The 20,935-nt window shown below is 39.3% G+C and overlaps 1 protein-coding gene across 1 annotated transcript in view; it reads right to left on the bottom strand.

Annotated features, from left to right (window-relative positions):
• Window positions 1-162: 162 nt before the first annotated feature.
• The window catches only part of LOC306880611 (adenylate cyclase type 1-like), a gene marked incomplete at its 5' end in the record, with an annotated part of 58,073 nt that continues 37,300 nt past the window's right edge, over window positions 163-20,935 (bottom strand). Inside the window, 11 exons of the mRNA XM_079434243.1 lie at window positions 163-546; window positions 627-751; window positions 2,620-2,734; window positions 4,708-4,806; window positions 4,930-5,076; window positions 10,988-11,104; window positions 14,023-14,149; window positions 14,438-14,691; window positions 14,895-14,984; window positions 17,196-17,280; window positions 17,444-17,541. Of these exons, the coding sequence (XP_079290369.1) occupies window positions 238-546; window positions 627-751; window positions 2,620-2,734; window positions 4,708-4,806; window positions 4,930-5,076; window positions 10,988-11,104; window positions 14,023-14,149; window positions 14,438-14,691; window positions 14,895-14,984; window positions 17,196-17,280; window positions 17,444-17,541 (1,566 nt within the window). The 3' untranslated portion in view covers window positions 163-237. The remainder of the gene's footprint in view (window positions 547-626; window positions 752-2,619; window positions 2,735-4,707; window positions 4,807-4,929; window positions 5,077-10,987; window positions 11,105-14,022; window positions 14,150-14,437; window positions 14,692-14,894; window positions 14,985-17,195; window positions 17,281-17,443; window positions 17,542-20,935) is intronic.

The following is a 20,935-nucleotide window of genomic DNA, read 5'->3' as shown; positions in this document are numbered from 1 at the left end:
GCTCGGGGAAGACTCATTAAAACACACGCATACGTGCACACAGAAAGGCATACATGCTTATTATGTACGTGCGTGAAAGGGGGAGGGCCTTTCTCGGTTTGGCACGTTTGCATGTGCAAAAACTGTCTCGTCTCTCCTCATTTTTCATCTCGCTTCCTACCTTGTACTTGGTTTCCCTCCCTGCCTCTGAATTACTAATGCATTGATTGATCACCGTAGAACCTGTCTTCTTGGCGATCACACCTCCATCTCCATGTTGACGGATACAGAGGGCAGGTACAGAATGCTGTTGTTTGGGGTGCTAACGTGCCCTACGGTGTGACTTTTCACCCCGTAGGTGCTGACAGCGGGCGCTGATCCCAGTTTGGTCCGGATGCAGGGGCTCGACGCGCGCTCGGGGGTCTTGGATCGCGTGTGCTGCACGCCTTGCACAGTTCGGCCCTCCAGAAAGTAGGTGAGCATTTGACCTTTGCCCTTCACGCTGACCTGGCCACGACACTGGAAGTGATAATAACCGGAGAGTAGGCGGAAGACGTCCTCGGTCACCTGGGATGAAGAGGGCGATGAAGTCAGATTTGTTTTGAGTGGTGTGCTGGTTTGTTTAAATGATGGTGTGCTTGTTTTACCTGTATTTTACCCTGAACTCCAGTGCTGTCCATTCTGCTGGCGACGTTGACTGTGTTTCCCCAGATGTCGTACTGAGGCCTGCGAGCCCCGATTACACCAGCAACTACTGGACCCACGTTGATACCTAATCAACAAAGATCATTAAGTAATCAGATTTAACGTCCCTGCATTTGCCATTTTTACATGTAAAACAGACTCCGTTTAAAAATTACGGTTGGTAAGATTTTTAAATGTTTAATTTAATTGTTTATTGCTTCTTATGCTCACCAAGGCTGTATTTATTTAAAAAATACAGGTAAAACCATAATATTGTGAAATATTACATATTTTTTCTTAGTCTGTAGGTATCAAAAATCATTTATAGATGCTATATGTATATATATATATATACACACACACACACACACAGTCAAACCAAAATTTATTCAGACACCTTCAACATTTCTCACATTATCACAGTTTGTTCACTATAGTTTAGAAAATGGTAATAAGATATGACAAGAATTTAGAGTTAAACTGTGTCAGAACATATTCATCTTGATAATGTCAGATAATTTTGATAGAAAGGTATGTAATGAATTAGGTTGAATAGCTGTCAGCTGTTAAATTTAAGTACACAATTAGGCAATACCAATTTAGGTCAACCAATTATACTAAGCAATGCTTAATTTTGTTCAGTCTGTGGTGCAAAAAGGTAACATTAGCAATTAAAATTGACATGGTCAGGTCAAAGTGTCTGAATAAAGTTTTACTGGTTTTCCACTGTATAAGGAATTTTGGGGTGTAATATGTCACAGTTTACTTTATTTTGCTATCCTCACTTACATAAATTAACTATAGTGCCCTGCACCCACTAGTAAAAAATATCAAAAATTAATTTTAAATTCAAATGAAATTATTTTAAATAAAAAATTATTCATATTAACGTATATCGTATACACACACACATGCGCACACACACTACAAAAAAATCCAATTAAAAACTTTTACAATTTAAAACAACAATTTCAATTTATATATTCAAATGTAATTTATTACTGTAATGGTAAAGCTGATTTTTCAGCATCATTACTTCAGTGTCACATGATCCTTCAGAAATCATTCTATGATGATTTGCTGGTAAAGATTCAATTCATATTATCAATGTTGAAACAGTTTTAAAACATGTAAATATATATATTTATATATATATATATTTAAACTCCTCAATATTTTTGTGGAAACCGTGATTTAATTCGCTAAAAAGGTAGTGTGGCCTTGAAAGAGGCCAGTAGTTGTTTAAAAAACAGCAATAAATACTAATATAAATAGCAGAATTTCATCTTATTATTTTTTCTTACCATGTGGCCTTGGTTACATCAGCAGAAAAATGTTTCAGAGGTGGAGAAAGCTATTACATTTTGTCATTAGTATATTGCAAAATTCCTTCTCATAACTGCAATTTTAAATTTTGCAAATGCAACTTGTCAAGTGGTTTAAAAATGTAATTACAGATTGCTCATTTGGGCCAGTTTTAGAGGATTGCGCCAGTTCTCCATTCTGTCTGCCCTTCTCATTAAAAATGATTTGTAGCTGGTATGTTTTTCTGAGCAGCTCCCTGTGCTAAACCTTCACTTTCTGCTGTCTGCTTAAGAAAAAAATCTACCCAGCAACTAGAGGCCATCAGAGCTGAAGGTATGGGTATTGTGTTAACAGCAGCATACCAATTATGTCTTAATAGTGAGATGTTTAAATTCATGACATTTTGTTAAGAAGTTTGTATGTAGTGTAGCTTGTTCGTGCATGTGTGTAACTGTGTGTTTGTTATATGTAATCTGTTCCTTACAAAACATGTTACACTCAGGACATCCTACTGGATGCGGGATGTCCGGCACAATGTCCACACTTACTGACGTATTTCCTCCACTTATACAGAAGCACACACACTCATTTACACACACTAACTCACACAAACACAGTTTACACCTCGCTTTAACAAGGTGTAACACTCACCAACTCGAAGCACAAAGTCATTGTAAGACTGGTAGTTGATTGCATCCAGTACATTAAACATCTCGATGGCAAAATCAGCCACTCTGCACAGGTGCTCAGAAATGGACTTCTTTACCTATTCAGAGAGAAAACAGAAAGACATTATTCATATACTACCACCTCTGCACTTGTAATAAGATAATGAACAGAGTAATTGTTGGATAATTTTATGATCAGAATATGGGAGTTTTTCTGCAAAAAAAAAGAAAAAGAAAAAAAAAGTTCTGTTATCATTAACTAAACCATTTGAAGTTTTTGTGAAACACAAAAGATGATATTTTGAAGAATGTTCATGCAGCTCTTTTTTCCCTCCAATCAGCATAGCATAATGACCAGAAGCTGTCATGCTCAAAAACAAAGTTTTCTGAAGTCATATGATAGCTTTGTGTCAAAACAAACTGATATAGTTACTCTCTCAAAATCTTGATGTCAATCTGGTTATCATGTGTCTGAATATGAGGAAGTCCAAATATGATTTCAGGTTCACTTGCTTTTGGTGCATGGAAAATTTCTTTTGTGTTCAATGGAGGAATTTTACAGGTTTAGAGTGACATGAGGGTGAATACATTATGATAGATCGTAATTTCATATTACTAACACATTCATAATTTTCATATCACTGATATCACCCTCATGTTGTTCCAAACCTGTATGACTGTCTTTTTCTGTGGAACTCAAAAGACAATATTTTGAGAAATGTCTTTTTTTTGTCCATACAATGGAAGTCAATGGGCTCCAAAATGGTTTGTGTCCCAACATTCTTCAGTGTTCCACAAAAGAATGGCATGCATACAGATTCAGAACAGCATGAGGGTGACTATGACAGAATTTTCATTTTTATGTAAACTATCCCTTTAATTAAGCCGTGTGCTGTGTTTATGTTAGCATTAGGGTTGGGAGAAAATATCATTAGGTCGGTATAAAAATAACTGAAGTCAATGGAAAGTCTCCACTATGACAGAAAAACAAACACACAAGTGCGTTTGCATTTGATATTAGTTTTGCTTTCAAAGCAGTGTCAGGTTTGAGTGGTGCCATGACATGATTTTCATCTTTCAAGGCCAAATGCAAATACACCCAAGCTGAGATTAGCTTGAAAACACACACATGCACACACACAAGCTCTCTCTTAATGCTCTCATTTTCAAGACCGCACAACCACAATTACACACACACACACACACACACACACACACACACACACACACACAAACACACACACACACACACACACTCACACACACACACACAAGGGCTCAGACTAATCTGATTAATTTGTACAGTTTACTTTAAAAATATCTAAACATCCTTAAAATAAATTCATTTGAAAAACACAGTTGCATAACTTTATGTAAAATAAAATGTTATCTTTTTATGTGTAAACCTCACTAAATTTGGTTAGATTTATACTTAAACAAAAAATATCAAACTTAATTGAAGACACTACCATTCAAAAGTGTTTTTTCAGCAACGATGCATTAAATTGATAAAAAGTTACAGTAAAGTCATTCTTCTAAAAAATTATATTTCAAATAAAAAAAGAAAGAAAAAGAAAAAGCTGTTCTTTTTACTTTCTATTCATCAAAGTATCCTGAAAAAGATGGATCACAGTTTCCACAAAAAATATGAAAAACTGTTTTCAACACTTATAATGCTAAAAAGGTTTCTTGAACAGAAAATCAGGATATTAGAATGATTTCTGAAGGATCTTGTGACACTGAATGACTGCAGAAAGTTCAGCTTTGCATCACAGGAATTAATTACATATGAAAATATATTCAAAAAGAAAACAGTTATTTTAAATTATAATAATATTCCACAATATTACAGATTTTTTTATAGTTTTTTTTATCAAATAAATGCTGCTCTGGTAGACATTAAAAAAAAAAATCTTACAGGCCTCAAACCTTAGAACAGTGCATTCTCTAAAAACATTTTTTTTTTTTGCTTCTCAAATAATATATCTTGTTTTAAAGTCGTTTAGATAATTTTACTGGAAAACAAGGCAATTATTTTTGCTGTGTTTGCACACATACACACTCTGTGTACCTTGGATTCCGCAGTGGGGACGAGTCCGACCGCAGCCATGTAAGTACTGCCAATAGTTTTGATCTTCTCAATGTCTCTGTAGCATTCCTTATCCATCAGCTACAGACAGAGAAAGAGAGGTGATGTGATGGAGAAATAAATGAAGCCTAGAGTGGGATTAAGGTAACTCACACACTGAGCCAAAACATACATATCTCAGGCTGGGAGGCAAGAAATTCTCACCGCATCAAAGTCAGCGATGATCTCGTTTAACAGCCGGAGGCATTCCACACCCATGTTGTTTCCATCCAGCTCAATGTAGAAGTCATTAAAGTTGGGGATGGAGGCGAACAGGACGCCCACCTGAGAGTAAGACTGATAATACAGGTCCTGGAACAGTGAAAGACCAGGAAAGGAAAAAGCCTTGAGACCCTCAGGGGACGATACCACTGATCCAGTCTGAGCTGGAATATATCAGCGGTTAGAGAAGTTAAGTCTACGGTAACTAGTCACGACACACGACACGCATGAATTGTACACGTTGATTTCGGTCAAAGCTAAACTTGCTTTCGATATTAAAAGGTAGAGTGCATTAGATTGACCCGCCCATCTCAAATCAAAGATTAAACCACATCACAGTGGTTTATGCGCATAAAAAGGGGGTTTTCATGCTGTTCTGAAATAGAAGGATTTTATTTACTATGTAGACATATGGGCTGCAAACTGCAACTGCAAAGTTTTGGGAGTGACAACCGCATTTAAATACAGAAATGACTCCCTTTAATTATCATTCTACAGTATATGCATGGAGTATAGGAGTCACTCCCAAAATTATGATTTTGGACATAACCATAGCAACAATTTGGTGTCTTATGGCTGTAAACAAGAAACATGGCACCAAAAGATTAATATAACAGTGTAGTTTTGTTTATCAAACTAATATTAGTTTACATGCATGTTTGATTTTAGTCAGACTAATTTGTCAATAAAAAAGCAATAATCTGTCTTTTTAAATTTCACATAAATGCTTTCGTCTGGCTGAAATCATATACAGAGGTTAGTCATTTTACACTACCATTCAAAGGTTTGGGGTCGGTAGGGTTTTTGAAAGTCATCAAATTTAAATAAAAAATGTTATCAAAAATACAGAAACAAAATAATATTATGAAATGTTATTACAATTTCAAATAAAATGTAAAACGTACTCAGTTACTTTCGAAACCTCGGTTCCCTGAGATATGGGAATGAGTACTGCGCCGTGAGACGCTTGTATGGGAAAAAACTCCTTTTTGCCTCTTCAACTGAAGCCTTTTCAATCACGCAGTGAAACTGTACGTCCATTGGTTCGTGCAGTGCTATAAAATCGAACCAATGGCTCGGCGGCGGCGCTGAGCGAGCCTATGGCTATGCAGTCCGCCATAGCCCGCCAAAATGGGTGGGGCCTCTGGCTATATAAGCGGCTGCTCCGTCGCCGCATCTCATATTTCTTTGAATGACGCGACTGAGGCGTGCAGATCATAGCACGGCCAGGAAAGCAGTACTCGTTCCCATATCTCAGGGAACTGAGGTTATGAAAGTAACCGAGTATTATTATTAGTTATGCGATAGCGACCGTGACGCCAAGCCGCAGATGGAACCCTCTGCTTCAGCCAGAACTGGATGGGTCGCATGTGAAGCAGGCCCAAATGAAGTACTGGCAAAGCTGCTGCCATAAGACCCAGCATTTTCTGGAAAGCCTTGAGCGGGTGGACGGTCCCTTCCTTGAAGGAGGCCACACCGCACTGAATAGTCATGGCTCGTTCCGCTGAGACAGTTGCTGTCATCTGCACTGAGTCGATAACTGTCCCCAGGAACAACATTCGCTGGCTGGGTGACAGTATGCTCTTGGCAAAGTTGACACTGAGCCCCAGGCAATCTAAGTGGCTGAGGAGGAGGGTCTTGTGCGATGTTAAAACTGCCTCTGACTGGGCCAGAATGAGCCAGTCGTCGAGGTAGTTGAGGATGCGGATACACATCTGTCGCAGAGGGGAGAGAGCCTTATCCATGCATCGCGTAAAAGTGGCTGCATAAGGGCAGGACGCTTATGGTAGGCATAAGAGGATATTTGCTCTCTTTTTGAAAATGAATGTGTTTTATTTTGTCCGCTATCACAGCAGTCGGACACCCAGGCGCTAGAGCGGGCCCGTGGGGAACCAATAACACACTTCCCTCTGTTCCCAGCGATGAGCAGGGCGACAAGAGGCACATTAGAAGCTGTTTGCAGGTTGGTCCGGCGGTAGCGAGACTTGGGCCCCTCCTCTTTCTGCCTGGCTTCAGGAGGACATCTGAGGCGCCGGATCCAAGGGTATCTTGGGCTGGGGTCCATGGCGCTTCGGGAAGGGGTAGCGTCTTGCCGAGCGGGAACGCCCTCTATCCTGCCGATCCTTAGGAGGTCGGGGTTCGGGAGTGGCTGGCGTTGGCTTAGCAGGCTGCTGAGTCGACGCAGGCTTGGGACGACTAGAAGCAGCAGAAGATCTGGAGCATTTTGGGAGGAAGTGTCGCATCGCTTGAGACGACTTCTGTGCCTCCGTGAACCGCTCCGATGGCCTGGGCGGTGGCTTTGGTGGCACACAGGGCCAGGTCCGTCGTGCTCCTCAGGTCCCTGAGTGAAGCTGCATGGAGACCCGCCTCCTCGCTGGCGAGCATCTTGGCCTGGAAGACCTGGAGCACAGCCATGGAGTGCAGCGCAGAAGCCGGTTGTCCGTCTAGCCTGCTGCGAGATGGCTCCTCAGACCACTCGAGCCCGAGCTCACTGACAGCCTTGCGTGAAGAGGACGGCGGCAAGAGGGCGGGGTCAGTCACCGAGCCCGATAACTCCTCCGTGTCCGAAGCTGCCAGAGAAAGGCTGTCATCCATGCCGTCGTCACTCCCACCGAACGAGATCATGTCGCTCGCAGCCGCAGAGGGATGCAGATCAGGTTGAGTGAAGAGGACCGGCGAATCCTCTCTTTGCAGTGACGGCGAGGCACGCGGGCACTAAGCCGACGTGAGCTCGCTCGTCTCCGGCTGCTCGAATCCTCTGCCCCACTGTTTCTTCCTCGCAGGTCCCTGGGAGGAAGAGAATGGGAGGGCGCGAGGGGCGGAGTCGCTTTCTGAAAAGAAAGCTATCCGCGAGTGCAGAGAGGCGAGACTGAAACTCTCGCAATGAGCGCAGTCAGTCCCGCTGAGCACAGCATCAGCGTGGGATTTCCCCAAGCATGCACTAAGCGTGACTGTCATCAGCATGCAGGGGAGCCCTGCACGTCTTACAATGATGTTGTTTCAAATGCCGCGGCTCTTTTTGTGAGACTCTTTTAGATAGATGTGAGATGTGATTGTGCCTCTTGGTGACGCTATAATTGAAAAAACAATATGAAATTGCCATTGCCTACAATAGAATATTGTGATGTAAAATGCTATATTTTACGAATACATTGGTGTACCATTACGAAACTTTGTATGTACCATGACCTGAAAGTAATCAAAAAGTTTTGAGACAGTGCCACCTTGTAGTCAAAAGTTATAGTGAAATTTCAAATAAATGCTAATAGCTTTCTGTGAATTTTGCCTATTGTAATGGTGCCAAAATGACTTGCTGCTTGCAGCTATATTTATTCTTATTATGAGTGTTGAACATTGTGCTTTTTGTGCCTCTTATTTTTTATTTATGTTTTATAACACGTAAAACTGCATTTAAAGGGTTATTAGAGCATTATAAATTATATTATATATAATATAATGCATTATAATTATTCATAATGTGCGTTGTAATACATTATATCTTGTCGTAAATAATTATAACTTTTAAAGAATTACAAATGCATAGTGTAACAATAAATTGATAAGTGCTAGAATTTATTAACTGTGGTTACAATTATTCATGAAATTGTAATGCATTATAAAGTGCATTACAAGGTATAATTAATGCATTAAAGTGCCCCTATGGATTTTTGAAAATTACCTTTCATGCAGTATGTAACACAGATCTAAGTGAATGAAAACATCCTGCAAAGTTTTAAATCTGAAAGTGCACCGTGTATAACGTTATTGGGCCTCATTCATGAAACATTCGTAAATATATGAGTAAATTCTGAGTAATTTGCGCGTAAAACGGACCTTCCCGAAAACTCTCCTCTGGATTCACAAACGCTTCGTAAACTTCCGATTTGAAAGTTAAACATGCATATGTTAATGAATTCCAATCATTCGTAAATAGGGCGCTCCTGCATGCTCATTCACAATTAGCATAATCCCCGTCTATGAATTACAGCTACGTGTCCAGGAACGCAGTGGAATATTCTGGTTTACTTTCTCAGGTTTGGCCCCAGTATATTGCATAAATGCAAAAAAGACTAATAGGCCATTTGCCTAACAATAAATATTCAATAAAGTGTGTCCACCAAAGTGTTTTTAGCCAGCTGAAAAATGTCAGGTGCTCTTCTTAAAACGACCAGCTGGTGGCGCTTGAACACTTTGGTGGCACAGCATTTTTCCAGCTGAGACGCTTTGGTTCAGTGGTCTCAAACTCGATTCCTGGAGGGCCACAGCTCTGCAGAGTTTAGCTCCAACCAGCCCCAAATCACACCTGATTGGAAGTTTCTAGTAATCCTGAAGACCTTGATTAGCTGAATCAGGTGTGTTTGATTAGTGTTGGAGCTAGACTGTGCAGAGCTGTGGCCCTCCAGGAATTGAGTTTGAGACCAATGCTTTGGTTGCTATGATGTGGAATATTCACGGCAGTAACGTATTACTAGTATTTTGAAGAATATTACTGAATATAAAAATGCAGTAACCAGCAAAATTAACTTCTCTATTGTTGTTCAGTTGTTTTGCAAGTAGGATATTTGTCCCGCCCCTCCTCCATTGATTGGACGGCTGGGTAAAAAGTGATGGTGACAAGCACTGCGTTTACCCAAAGCTAAACGGTTTATCAACTCTCAGCTACAAAAAAAAACAAACAAACTTTATATAAATATTATGATGACAGTGCATCAAAATTCAGTGTAATCAGTTTGCCAAAAAGAACACAGAACATTTTATGCACATTTTACAAAATTTGTTCTGCTCGTGTTTCATGAATGAGGCCCATTGTCTCTCAAAAGAAAGAGTCGACTCTGAATCATTGAAACGAGTCGTTTTTAAAACGAATCCCAAGCCATTTTATGTTGAAGTCAACATGAAACATTACCCGCACACTAGTTGGTCTTTTAGTGTTGGTCAGAATGAAAATGCAAATCCATTCTTTGCCACTAGGTGCCGCTTTTGGAGCGGTAAAAATAGCGGTTTACACAAAAGCAGCACTGTGCTCACAAACACTGCTTTATCAGGCATTACAGGATGAAATGTAAATTTCATTTATGATGAAATGAAAATGAGGCCAATCGGACCAAACAATCACCGCAGATTAGCATCAAGCAAAGGAGGGGTTTGAAAATTAATTGTTGAGCGAATCATTTGGGAGTCGTTGAGCAAGTAAGGTAAACATAAATGTATATTACAAGACAATTAAACTGGTTTTTGACCTTGCATGCATGTCAACCTGTTGTTGGGGACTACCAAAACCAAAATATGGACCTTTCATAACCCATAATAGGGGCACTTTAAAGCATCCTTCCTGATTAACAGTATTAATTTCTTGAAAAAAAAAAAAAGATCACAAACTTTTGAATGGTAGAAGAGTCAGAGAGGGGGGAAAAATTGGTCATTGTAAAATTAAATTAAAATGTTTTTGAAGAAAATATGACTAACACCATAAGTGGACTGGATGCTCGCTTCAGAGCTGCTGCAACAGATTTCAGGATGTCTGATTGCATCAATTCCTGTGAATGATCTTGGACAGGAAAAGAGGCAAGCAGCATGTGTTGAGCATGCTGCAAACATAGAAAAACAAAAACGCATAACAGGAGTGTAGGCCTAATCACACATTCATTGTGTTCATGAGGCCTCACAATGAAGCCTGGCAAATGAGATCGCAAAGCCAGACGGAGCGGCGGAGCATTTACACTACACACAAACATAATGTTATCTCATTTGCATGATCAAAACACACGCTATCATCAAAACATCTGCACTGACCTCTCACCTAATTAGCAGCTGGATCGTAACAACATTGCCATGAAGTCGTGACTTTAGGAACTACAACATCTGACTAACCCCAACAAACCCCACTTCACTTCATCTGAATATGCTATTTTGCTTAGACATATGTCACATTATTGGAAGTTAATTGGTATCTCACGTTGTCTTTAAGGTTATACTTTGTGATCTGTAAATGAAATCTGACCATGTTTCGTGGGTTGGACAGCAGGAAGTGTTGAGCTACATGTGCAGGCAGAAGGTTGAACAGAATCCTCTTATTGTCCAACTTCACTCTCTCCATGTCATCTCTGTCCTCCTCAGCCTGTGGACAAAACACACAAACTGACATGTTAACAATTAACTATATACTCATACTAGCTGTATTACCTCTACAGTCACTAGGTATATTTTAAAGGGTAGTAATAAAAATAATTTGTTTTAATATAGAATTGTATTCTGAAAATAAAACATCCACTAGAGGGCACTGTTACTGTTGAAATAGCTTGCTATCGCAGTGCTGATGATATTCCACTATTTAGTGTTTTCTGATGAAAATATACACTACTGTTCAGAAGTTCGGGGACTTTTTATAAAATAAATTAATCTTTTATTCAGCATGGTAAAGTCAGAACATTAAATTCACAGTATGTTACAAAATATTTCTATATCAGACAAATATTGGAAACCACAGCAACAATTTGAAAAATTGTACCACAGTTTCCATAAAAATATTCATCAGCAGAACTGTTTTCAACATTAAGAAATGTCTCTTGAACACCAAATCAGCATATTAGAATGATTACCGAGGGACCATGTGACACATTTTATGAAAGTGAAAGTGACCTGACATGTGGCCAAGTATGGTAACCCATACTCGGAATTTGTGCTCTGCATTTAACCCATCCAAAGTGCACACACAGCAGTGAACACACACACAGAGCAGTGGGCAGCCATTTATGCTGCAGCGTCCAGGGAGCAGCTCAAGGGGCACCTCAGTCGTGGTATTGAGGGTGGAGAGAGCGCTGGTTATTCACTCCCCCCACCTCCAATCCCTGCCGGACCTGAGACTCGAACCCACGACCTTTGGGTTACAAGCCCGACTCTCTATCCATTAGGCCATGACTGCCCCTACTTTATGTATTTATATTTATACAGTGCCCTCCAAAAGTATTGGAGCAGTAACGACAAAATTGCTCTGTTGGCTGTGGAGTCAAGACATTTACAAACATGATTAAATGATGAATATGAGACAAAACTACAGAATGTCTCATTTTATTATTAGCCGTTTCAACAAATATATGTTTTACCATCTAAGAAGTTCAGCACTTTTAGAGTTTCATCCCTCTATCTGATGTGAGCATAAGTATTGGGACAGTTGCCTCACAGGTCTTTCTAAGTGATCAGCTGTGTCCTGTTGCATTAATTCTTCAGATATTAAAAGCAGGGAATGTGTCGTATCAGTTATATCCATTACTTCTGCATTCTGAATCTTGCAATTGATGATGACACACACAAACCAGGATGAAGATGAGGGAACTGACTTTGAGAGAAAAGCAAGCAATTTGGATGCTAAAAGTAAAGAGGAAGTCAATCAGAGGTATAGCAAAAACAAAAGGCATGGAGAAATCAAGAGTTTGGAAACCACCAGCGACACCAACAACGACCTGATCGGCTGAGAAAACAACAGTAGTTGATGACAGGCAAATCATAAAAGCTGTGAAAATGAATCCTAAAAGACATGTCTGTAAAATCACCAACAACTTCCAGAAAGCTGGGGTGATTCTCTGACAATCTACTGTCCTCAGGAGACTTTGACACAGAATTACAGATGCTACACAGCAAGATGCAAACCTCTGACCAGCACCAAAAATAGAAAGGCAAGATTAGAGTTTGCAAAAAAGCACAAAGGTGAGCCAGAAGAGTTTTGGAACTGTGTTTATGGACCGATGAGACACAGATAAACCTTTATCTAAGTGATGGCAAAGCAAAAATGTGGAGAAAAAAAGGGAACTGCAATGATCTCAAGCATACAGCCGCATCTGTAAAGCATGGTGGAGGTGGTGTCATGGCATGGGCATGCATGGCTGCCTCTGGGACAGGCCCTCTCAACTTTACTGATGACTTAATGTATGATGACAGTAGCAGAATGAATTTGGAAGAGTACAAAACCATCTTGCCTACAAATATTCAATAAAATGCCACCAGATTCTTTGGGAAGTGCTTCATATTGCATCAGGACAATGACCCAAAACACCCTGGTAGTTCAGTCAAGGAATTTATAAGGGCAAAGAAATGGAAAGTCTTAGATTGCCCAAGTCAATCTCCAGATTTAAATCCAATTGAACATGAATTTGACCAGCTGAAGAGGAGAGTAAAGGCAGAAACTCCCCAAAACAAGCAACAATTGGAATTTGCTGCATTAAAGGCTGGGAAAGTATTTCAAAGGATGAGACCAAGACTCAGATCCCTTTCACACTGTGATTGTGTGAAAGGGATCTGCAACTAAATAATAGCTTTATATCTGCCTTATGTTCAACTGTCCCAATACTTATGCTCACATCAATGAGTGGGATGAACTCTAAAAGTGCTGTTCTTTTTATTTGATAAAACATGTATGTGTTGAAACGGCTAATAATAAAATGTGACATTCTGTAGTTTTGTCTCATAATTATCTTTTAATAATATTTGCAAATGTCTTGACTCCACAGCCAATTTTGTCTTTACTGTTCCAATACTTATGGAGGGCACTATATATATATATATATATATAATATTATTTTACAATACTGTTGCAACTGTATTTTTGAATAAATAAATTCAGCCTTGGTGAACAGAAGAGACTTCAATCAAAAACATTAAAATTCTTACCGACCCCTAACTTTTGAACAGTTGTGTGTGTGTGTGTTTATACATTTTGTTGTATTTCTTTTACATTAGTATTACTATTATTTCCGGTCAAAATCATTTCAGTCAAATTATTCCCCCACTTGCCATTTTTGAGTGTAACATGCAATGTGGGCGATTCTGTTGACATGTGGCCCGAGGCTAAGACTACTCATATACAGGCACAGACTAAATCTGTGAACTGTTTTGCATGTTCATATAACTGAATTTTGGGGAGCAATTTTATCAAATGTACTTAAAAGTTAGCAAAGAACTGTATGAAATCAAGTTTTGAACTATACTTGGTATGAAATAAATGTATTTATATTATTTGCACATAGACACAGGTGCACTCACCTGGGTGGCCCAGAGGTAGTCCAGTCTGAGTTTGAGATCCAGCTGTCTGCAGTGAAGCACCAGAGCTCCAGAAAACAGAAGCATTGCCAGAACCGGGTCATAGCTGTATGTGCGAAAGAATCCACCTCTACACACACAAACACAATGACACCCATCAGATTATCATATAAAACAGGGATTCAGCCTTTTGACTGAAAACATTTACTTTTAAATTTGCTCCTGAGCTTTTAAATTAACATTTCAATTATTTAAAAATACATTTACATGTTCACAGTTCTCTATTGTCAGTTAATGGAGACATTACTTGCAGGTAAACAAAATATTTCTCACAAATCCCAGTTTGGGTAACCCTAAGATAATTAAACAAATATGAACTACAAACACTCCTATAATCTTTGCGTTTAGCTCAACTCACCCTATGGCCTTCCGATAGCCACTAGTCTCCATGACGACAGTGTGGAGAATGTTGAGAAGGAGAAGCAGGAGGATCTTGGGTAGTGATGACACACGGAGGTACAGAGCCACAGATAGCGATGCCATCACACATGATAAAAATACGTACGGAGTGTATTTGCAAACCCCGGAGCCCACGCTGGTCCCGTTGACTGTGACAACTGTCACCATGGAGACATTGGAATTCCCCTCCAGTGACCACGGTACACATTCCACCTGTGTAGGTACAGAAACACGCACACATTCAACATCAGAAAGAAACTAATAGATGAACACATATTTGGAGGTTAAATACTGGAATAATATATATATATATATATATATATATATAATGCATATATTTTTACCAGTGTATATTCTATAAGCAACACCCTCAGTCATACAGTTGTCACTCTCTTCTACTGTACACACACACTCACCACACACCCCTGGGTCACGGAGTACATCAGCAGCACCAGAAACCCACATAGAACCGTTCTGATCTGCAGGGTCAGACAGTCAGGAGAGCACTGAGAACACAAAGAGAGGAAAGAGTATTCAGAAAACCTGCAGAGCAAATGCACACAAACAACTAGAGTTTGACATTTCCTGAAGAAAATGACTTCCATGATGCTAAAGCACTGTGGGTGGCTGCTAGGTGGAGCTATGCTGTTCTGTATGGTTGTTAAGGTGCTATGTGGCTGCTAGGTGGTGCTCCGCTGTTCTGTGTGGTTGTTAGGTGGTGCTATAGTGTTCTGGATGGTTGTTAAGGTGTTATGTGGCTACTATGTGGTGCTAGGATGTTCTGGATGGTTGTTAGGTGGTACTAGGTTGCTCTGGGTGGTTGTTAGGTGGTTCTAGGTTGCTCTGGATGGTTGTTAAAGTGCTGTGTGGCTGCTAGGTGGTGCTAGGGTGATCTGTATGGTTGTTAGGTGGTGCTAGGTTGCTCTGGATGGTTGTTAAGCTGCTATGTGGCTGCTAGGTGGTGCTACGGTGTTCTGTGTGGTTGTTAGGTGGTGCTAGGTTGCTCTGGGTGGTTGTTAAGGTGTTGCTATGTGGCTACTATGAGGTGCTAGGATGTTCTGGATGGTTGTTAGGTTGTGCTAGATTGCTCTAAGTGGTTGTTAAGGTGCTATGTAGCTACTAGGAGGTGCCACGGTGTTCTGGATGGTTGTTAGGTGCTGCTAGGTTGCATTGGGTGATTGTTCGGTGATGGCAGGGCATTCTGGGTGGTTGCTAGGTGGTGCCAGGAAGTTATGGATGGTTGCTATGTGTTGTCATTTGGTTGCTTAGATGTTCTGTTTGGATGTTACTATAGGTGATGGCACGCCAAACTGGGTGCTTTCTAAGGTGTTGTTATGATAGTTGTTAGGTGGTGCGAGTTAGAATATGGCGAATGCTTTTGGTGGTTGTTAGGTTGATACTCTGTGTTTACTGCAAAGTTTCTACAGTGTTGTTCTGGATTGTTTCTATGTGGTTGCTTTGATGTTGCCAGGGTACTGTGGATGGTTTCAATGTGGCACTAAGGAGCTCTGGGAGGTTATTCGAGTGTTTCTATGTGATTGCAACATTGTTGCTAAGCTGATCTGAATGGTTGCTAAGGTACTCTGGGTGGATATGTAAGGGTGTTGCTAAGTGATTGCTTTGATATTGCTAGGATGCTCTGAATGGTTCTGATGTGGTGCTAAGGAGCTCTGGGTATTCATGGGGTGTTTCTATCTGATTGCTGCAATATTGCTAGGGTGTTCTGGACAGTTGCTGGGGTATTTATAGGGTGTTCTGGATGGTTGCTAGGGAACTCTAGGTGGTAGTTAGGGTGTTGCTGTATGGTTGCTTTGATGTTGCTAGGATGTTTTGAATGGTTCTGAGGTGGTACTAACGAGCTCTGGCTGGTCGTTGAGGTGCTTCTATGTGATTGCTACAATGTTGCTAGGGTATTTCTAGGGTGTTCTGGATGGCTGCTAGGGAAATCTGGGTGGTTGTTAGGGTGTTGCTATGTGGTTGCTTTGATGTAGCCAGGGTGTTCTGGATGATTCCATTGTGGCTCTAAGGAACTCTGGGCGGTTGTTAGGGTGTTTCTGTGTGATGTTGCCAGGGTGATCTGGATGGTTCCTAAGTTACTCTGGGTTGTTGTTAGGGTGTTGCTATGTGGTTGCTTTAATGTTGCTAGGATGTTCTGTGTGTTTCTAAGGTGGTGCCATGGTGCTCTTTTTGTAAGAAATTCTGGATGATTGCTAGGTAGTGCTAGAGTTCCCGGGGTGGATACTTGGGTGTTGTTATGTGGTTGCTTACTGGTCCAAGTTATTTATTTTTTTATTTTAGGTGTCATTCATGTCCACATATGTTTTTACATTGTACTGATATTTAAAAAAAATACCTGCATGTAATTAATTTCTGTAACTACATTTATAATTACAATGCTGACCCATCCCTTGCACCTTAACCAACCCTTAAAACTACCCATACCACCAAACCTGTCCCTAACCTTACCCATACCCCACCTCAATAGCAGCAAAAGTGTTTTTCATTACAATATAAACACAATAAGTGCATTGTACATATTTTTTGATGTAAGTACATAGTAGTTAAGGCCAACTAATATACAGTGGGAATTAATCATCTTTTTTGAAAATCTAAAACTGCAGAAAGTTTTGAGTAAGGGATAGAAAATACAGTTTGTACAGTTGTGAAAATCATTATGACTATGGAGAGTCTCCATAAAACCTGGAAACCAGTGTTACCTGCACATGAGTGATTTGAAGGTACATCACACTTGCCATGTGGAAACACAAACAGAGAACCAGCAGAATCACAACCAGAAGACCTCTGCAGCAAGAGAAAGAGAGAAAAAGAGGGAATGTTATATGCATGTGTGTTGTGATGCAGTGACCTGAGCATGTAAAATGTGTGATCAATTTAGTGTGTCTGTCAAATAAAGAAAAGGTGTGTTATGTTGATGTGTCAAGTATTGTGTGTGTGATTTACATACTGAGGAATGATGAGAAAATAGACCACTGCAAAAAATGAAGTGAGGACAAGCGAGATAACCACCGCACCGATGAAGGCATCGTCATACACTTGCTGATACTGTGTGACAGAGAGAGACAGAGACAATTTGATAGGTTGTAGCAATTATGCAACCAGTTTTTCTACAGTACATGTGTGTAAAGGTTTATTCAACTACTGTATGGGTTTGGAAAATAATCTCCTAAAAGAGGGTTTTCCTGCACCATCATGCACGAATGTAATTTCCACTATATTTATTCCACAGTTTATTTTGTGATGGAAATGACAACAATGGAATGTCTTAGTTGTTTATTTTATTTTGTCTTGTTGTGGCTAATTTAACAACTAGCAATTAATCCTAAACGCACACACAGTTATATACAATTTCCAGACAATTACATATTTTCACAAAATTCGATAAAATTACAGCTTGATTGAAAATGAAAACACACAAAAATATTCTGTTCTCTTCAAATGATATTTATGATTTTTCTTTGTGTTCTTTACATCTCATATTACAACTGTGCTATTCATCAACTCTGTTGTCTCCTTGGTAACAAATAACACTTTAACAAACTTTATGAAGTTCAGAACTGTTGGCTGTGATGAAAATAATGCCACAACTGATGGAAAGTTTGAGTAAAAATAATAATAATAATAGAATTGCTAATATATAAAAATCACACACATCCACGTACAGTTTTCATTGATTTCTTTAATAAATTGCAGTGACTGCTTTAAAATATGAGACACGAATGTTTCAGGACTTTAGGACACAGAATAGAACACATGCTTATTTTGATAACTGTTGTATTTCCTATTTGGATTTATGTACAGGTGCATCTCAGAAAATTAGAATATGGTGAAAAAGTTCATTTTTTCTTGTAACATTTCAAAAAGTGAAACTTTCATATATTTTAGATTCATTACATTTAAAGTAAAACACTTCAAAAGTTTTTTTGTTTTAATTTTGATGATTAGATCTTACAGCTCATAAAAGTCAGAAATCAGTATCTCAAAATATTAGAATATTTACATTTGAGTTTAAATAAATGACCATCCCTACTGTATAAATTCTGGGTATCACTTGTTCTTTGAAACCACAATAATGGGGAAGACTGCTGACTTGGCAATGATCCAGAAGACGAACATTGACACCCTCCACAAAGAGGGTAAGTCACAGAAGGTCATTACTGAAAGGAGTGGCTGTTCACAGAGTGCTGTATCAAACCATATTAAATGCAAAGTTGACTGGAAGGAAGAAATTGGGTAGGAAAATGTGCACAAGTAACAGGGATGACCGCAAGCTTGAGAATACTGTCAAGCAAAGCTGATTCAAACACTTGAGAGAGCTTCACAAGGAGTGGATTGAAGCTGGAGTCAGTGCATCAAGAGTCAACACGCTCAGACGTCTTCAGGAAAAGGGCTACCAAGCCACTTCTGAAACAGAAACATTGTCAGAAGCATCTTACCTGGGCCAAGGAGAAAAAGAACTGGACTGTTGTTCAAAGTCCTCTTTTCAGATAAAGTAAATTTTGCTTTTCTTTTGGAAATCGAGGTCTGGAGTCTGGAGGAAGAGTGGAAAGGCACAGAACCCAAGCTGCTTGAAGTTCAGTGAGAAGTTTCCACAGTCAGTGTGCCGTGACGTCTGCTGGTGTTGGCCCATTGTGTTTTAAGTCCAGAGTCAATGCATAAATTAACATACTTTAAAGAACTCAAACTTTTCTGTTTTGCAAATCCTTTTTTGATTGATAAATTTAGAAAAGTAATCAAAAGTAATCAAATGTAATCAGTTGCATTACTTTAATTAAATATTTGAAATAGTTACACAACTTATTTGTAATCTGTAACCTATTACATTTCCAAAGTAACCTTCTCAACACTGTAATCATTTCACTCTCAGTTTCATTATTTGTCAAAGAATTTGTCAAATTTAAAAAAAATTAAAGATGTTTTTAATATTTTAATATTGTAAGTCTGGGACATGAGTAAAACTATTACATCTACAGGCATTTTAAAAAGTAGCAAACATAAACAATGAGACATGGTAAAGTTTCTTGGAAATTGTAAAAATGTATTTAAAAAAACATTTAAATAGTTCAATTCTCATAAAAATCAATACGCAAAAGTGCTCAAAGTTGAAGAAAGACCTGTGTGTGTTCAAGTAAGCATATACTTTGTTGTATCTCTTGTAAGTGTCACAAGTAACATGTATTTTTGTCATTTCAGTGCAGCCTGCAGGAGATCAATGCAACACGCTGCTTTGTGCATCAGCTTCATTAGAATATAAAAGCCAGCATCCCCCTCTCTATAAGAGCCAGATGCAATGTCATTATACTCCCAGAGAGAGCAGGGAAAGCCACTGTGCTCCTGCATGCACGAGTGTGTGTGTGTTTGTGTGTGTGAGAGAGTGTGAGTGTGTGTGTGAGAGAGAGAGAGAATATAAGTCGTGAATCTGACAGATTTTCCCAAATCATTACTGTTGCTCCCATTCTGTTAGGGTAGGCGGATGTCTTACATGAATCGAAGATGGGAGGAATTTGAGAGGACTGAATATAGGCAAAGAAATAGAGAACAGAGCAATGGAGAAACCTAGTGAGAAAGGAGAGAGCGAGAGAGATGAGGGGGAGAGAGGATGGTGAAAGTGAGAGGAGACAGGGAGTCACGAAGCACAACAGAACAATGAGGGGGATGTGTGTGTATCTGAGGAAATTCTTCAATCCATCTCTCTCACATTTCGCCAAGTCACTCCTGCCAATGCCCTGGATTGGTTACTGCTGTATTAGGGACACCGGGGCACGTTGTCACACTTTTCACGTCTGCAAATATTTCCTAGAGTAGGTTTATTTTGTTCAAGTTTCTGCATAGCCATACACCACCATTCAAAAGTTTGGGGTCAGTACGATTTTTTTTTAAGAAATCGATACTTTTAGTCTGAAAGGAGTCTTAAGTGGATCTTTAGTGACATTAAAGACATATATTGTGTTACAAAAGATTTCTAATTCAAATAAATGCTGTTCATTCAGCAAAGAATCCTAAAAAAATGTGTCATGGTGTACATAGAAATAAGAAGCAGCACAACTGTTTTCAACACTGATAATAATAAATGTTTCTTAAATATTTAATATTGTTAAAATTGCAATAATTCACAATATTACAGTTTTTATTGTATTTTTGATCAAATAAATGCAGGCTTGGTTAGCATGAGACTTCTTTCAAACACATTAAAAAAAGACTGGTAGACTGGGGATTTTCAATGGTAGTTTCCCTTAAAGTCTTGGCTTTTGAAATACTTTTTGATACAGTTGGTCAATAGTGGGGCATGTTGTCACACTATATGGGGTAAGCTGTCACAATTCAACTTGCCATTAAACACTGTATTGTTAACTTTTCAGCTGTATTTAAACAGTAAACATTTATGTAACAGAACAGAAAAAAACAAAAAAACAAATTCATGGCACAGCAAAAATGTAAA

This window comes from Barbus barbus, assembly GCF_936440315.1.
Source record: "Barbus barbus genome assembly, chromosome: 14".
Classification (NCBI taxonomy): Eukaryota; Metazoa; Chordata; class Actinopteri; order Cypriniformes; family Cyprinidae; genus Barbus; species Barbus barbus.
The sequence above is the reverse complement of the archived record's forward strand: the minus strand, read 5'-3'. Positions and strand labels throughout refer to the sequence as shown.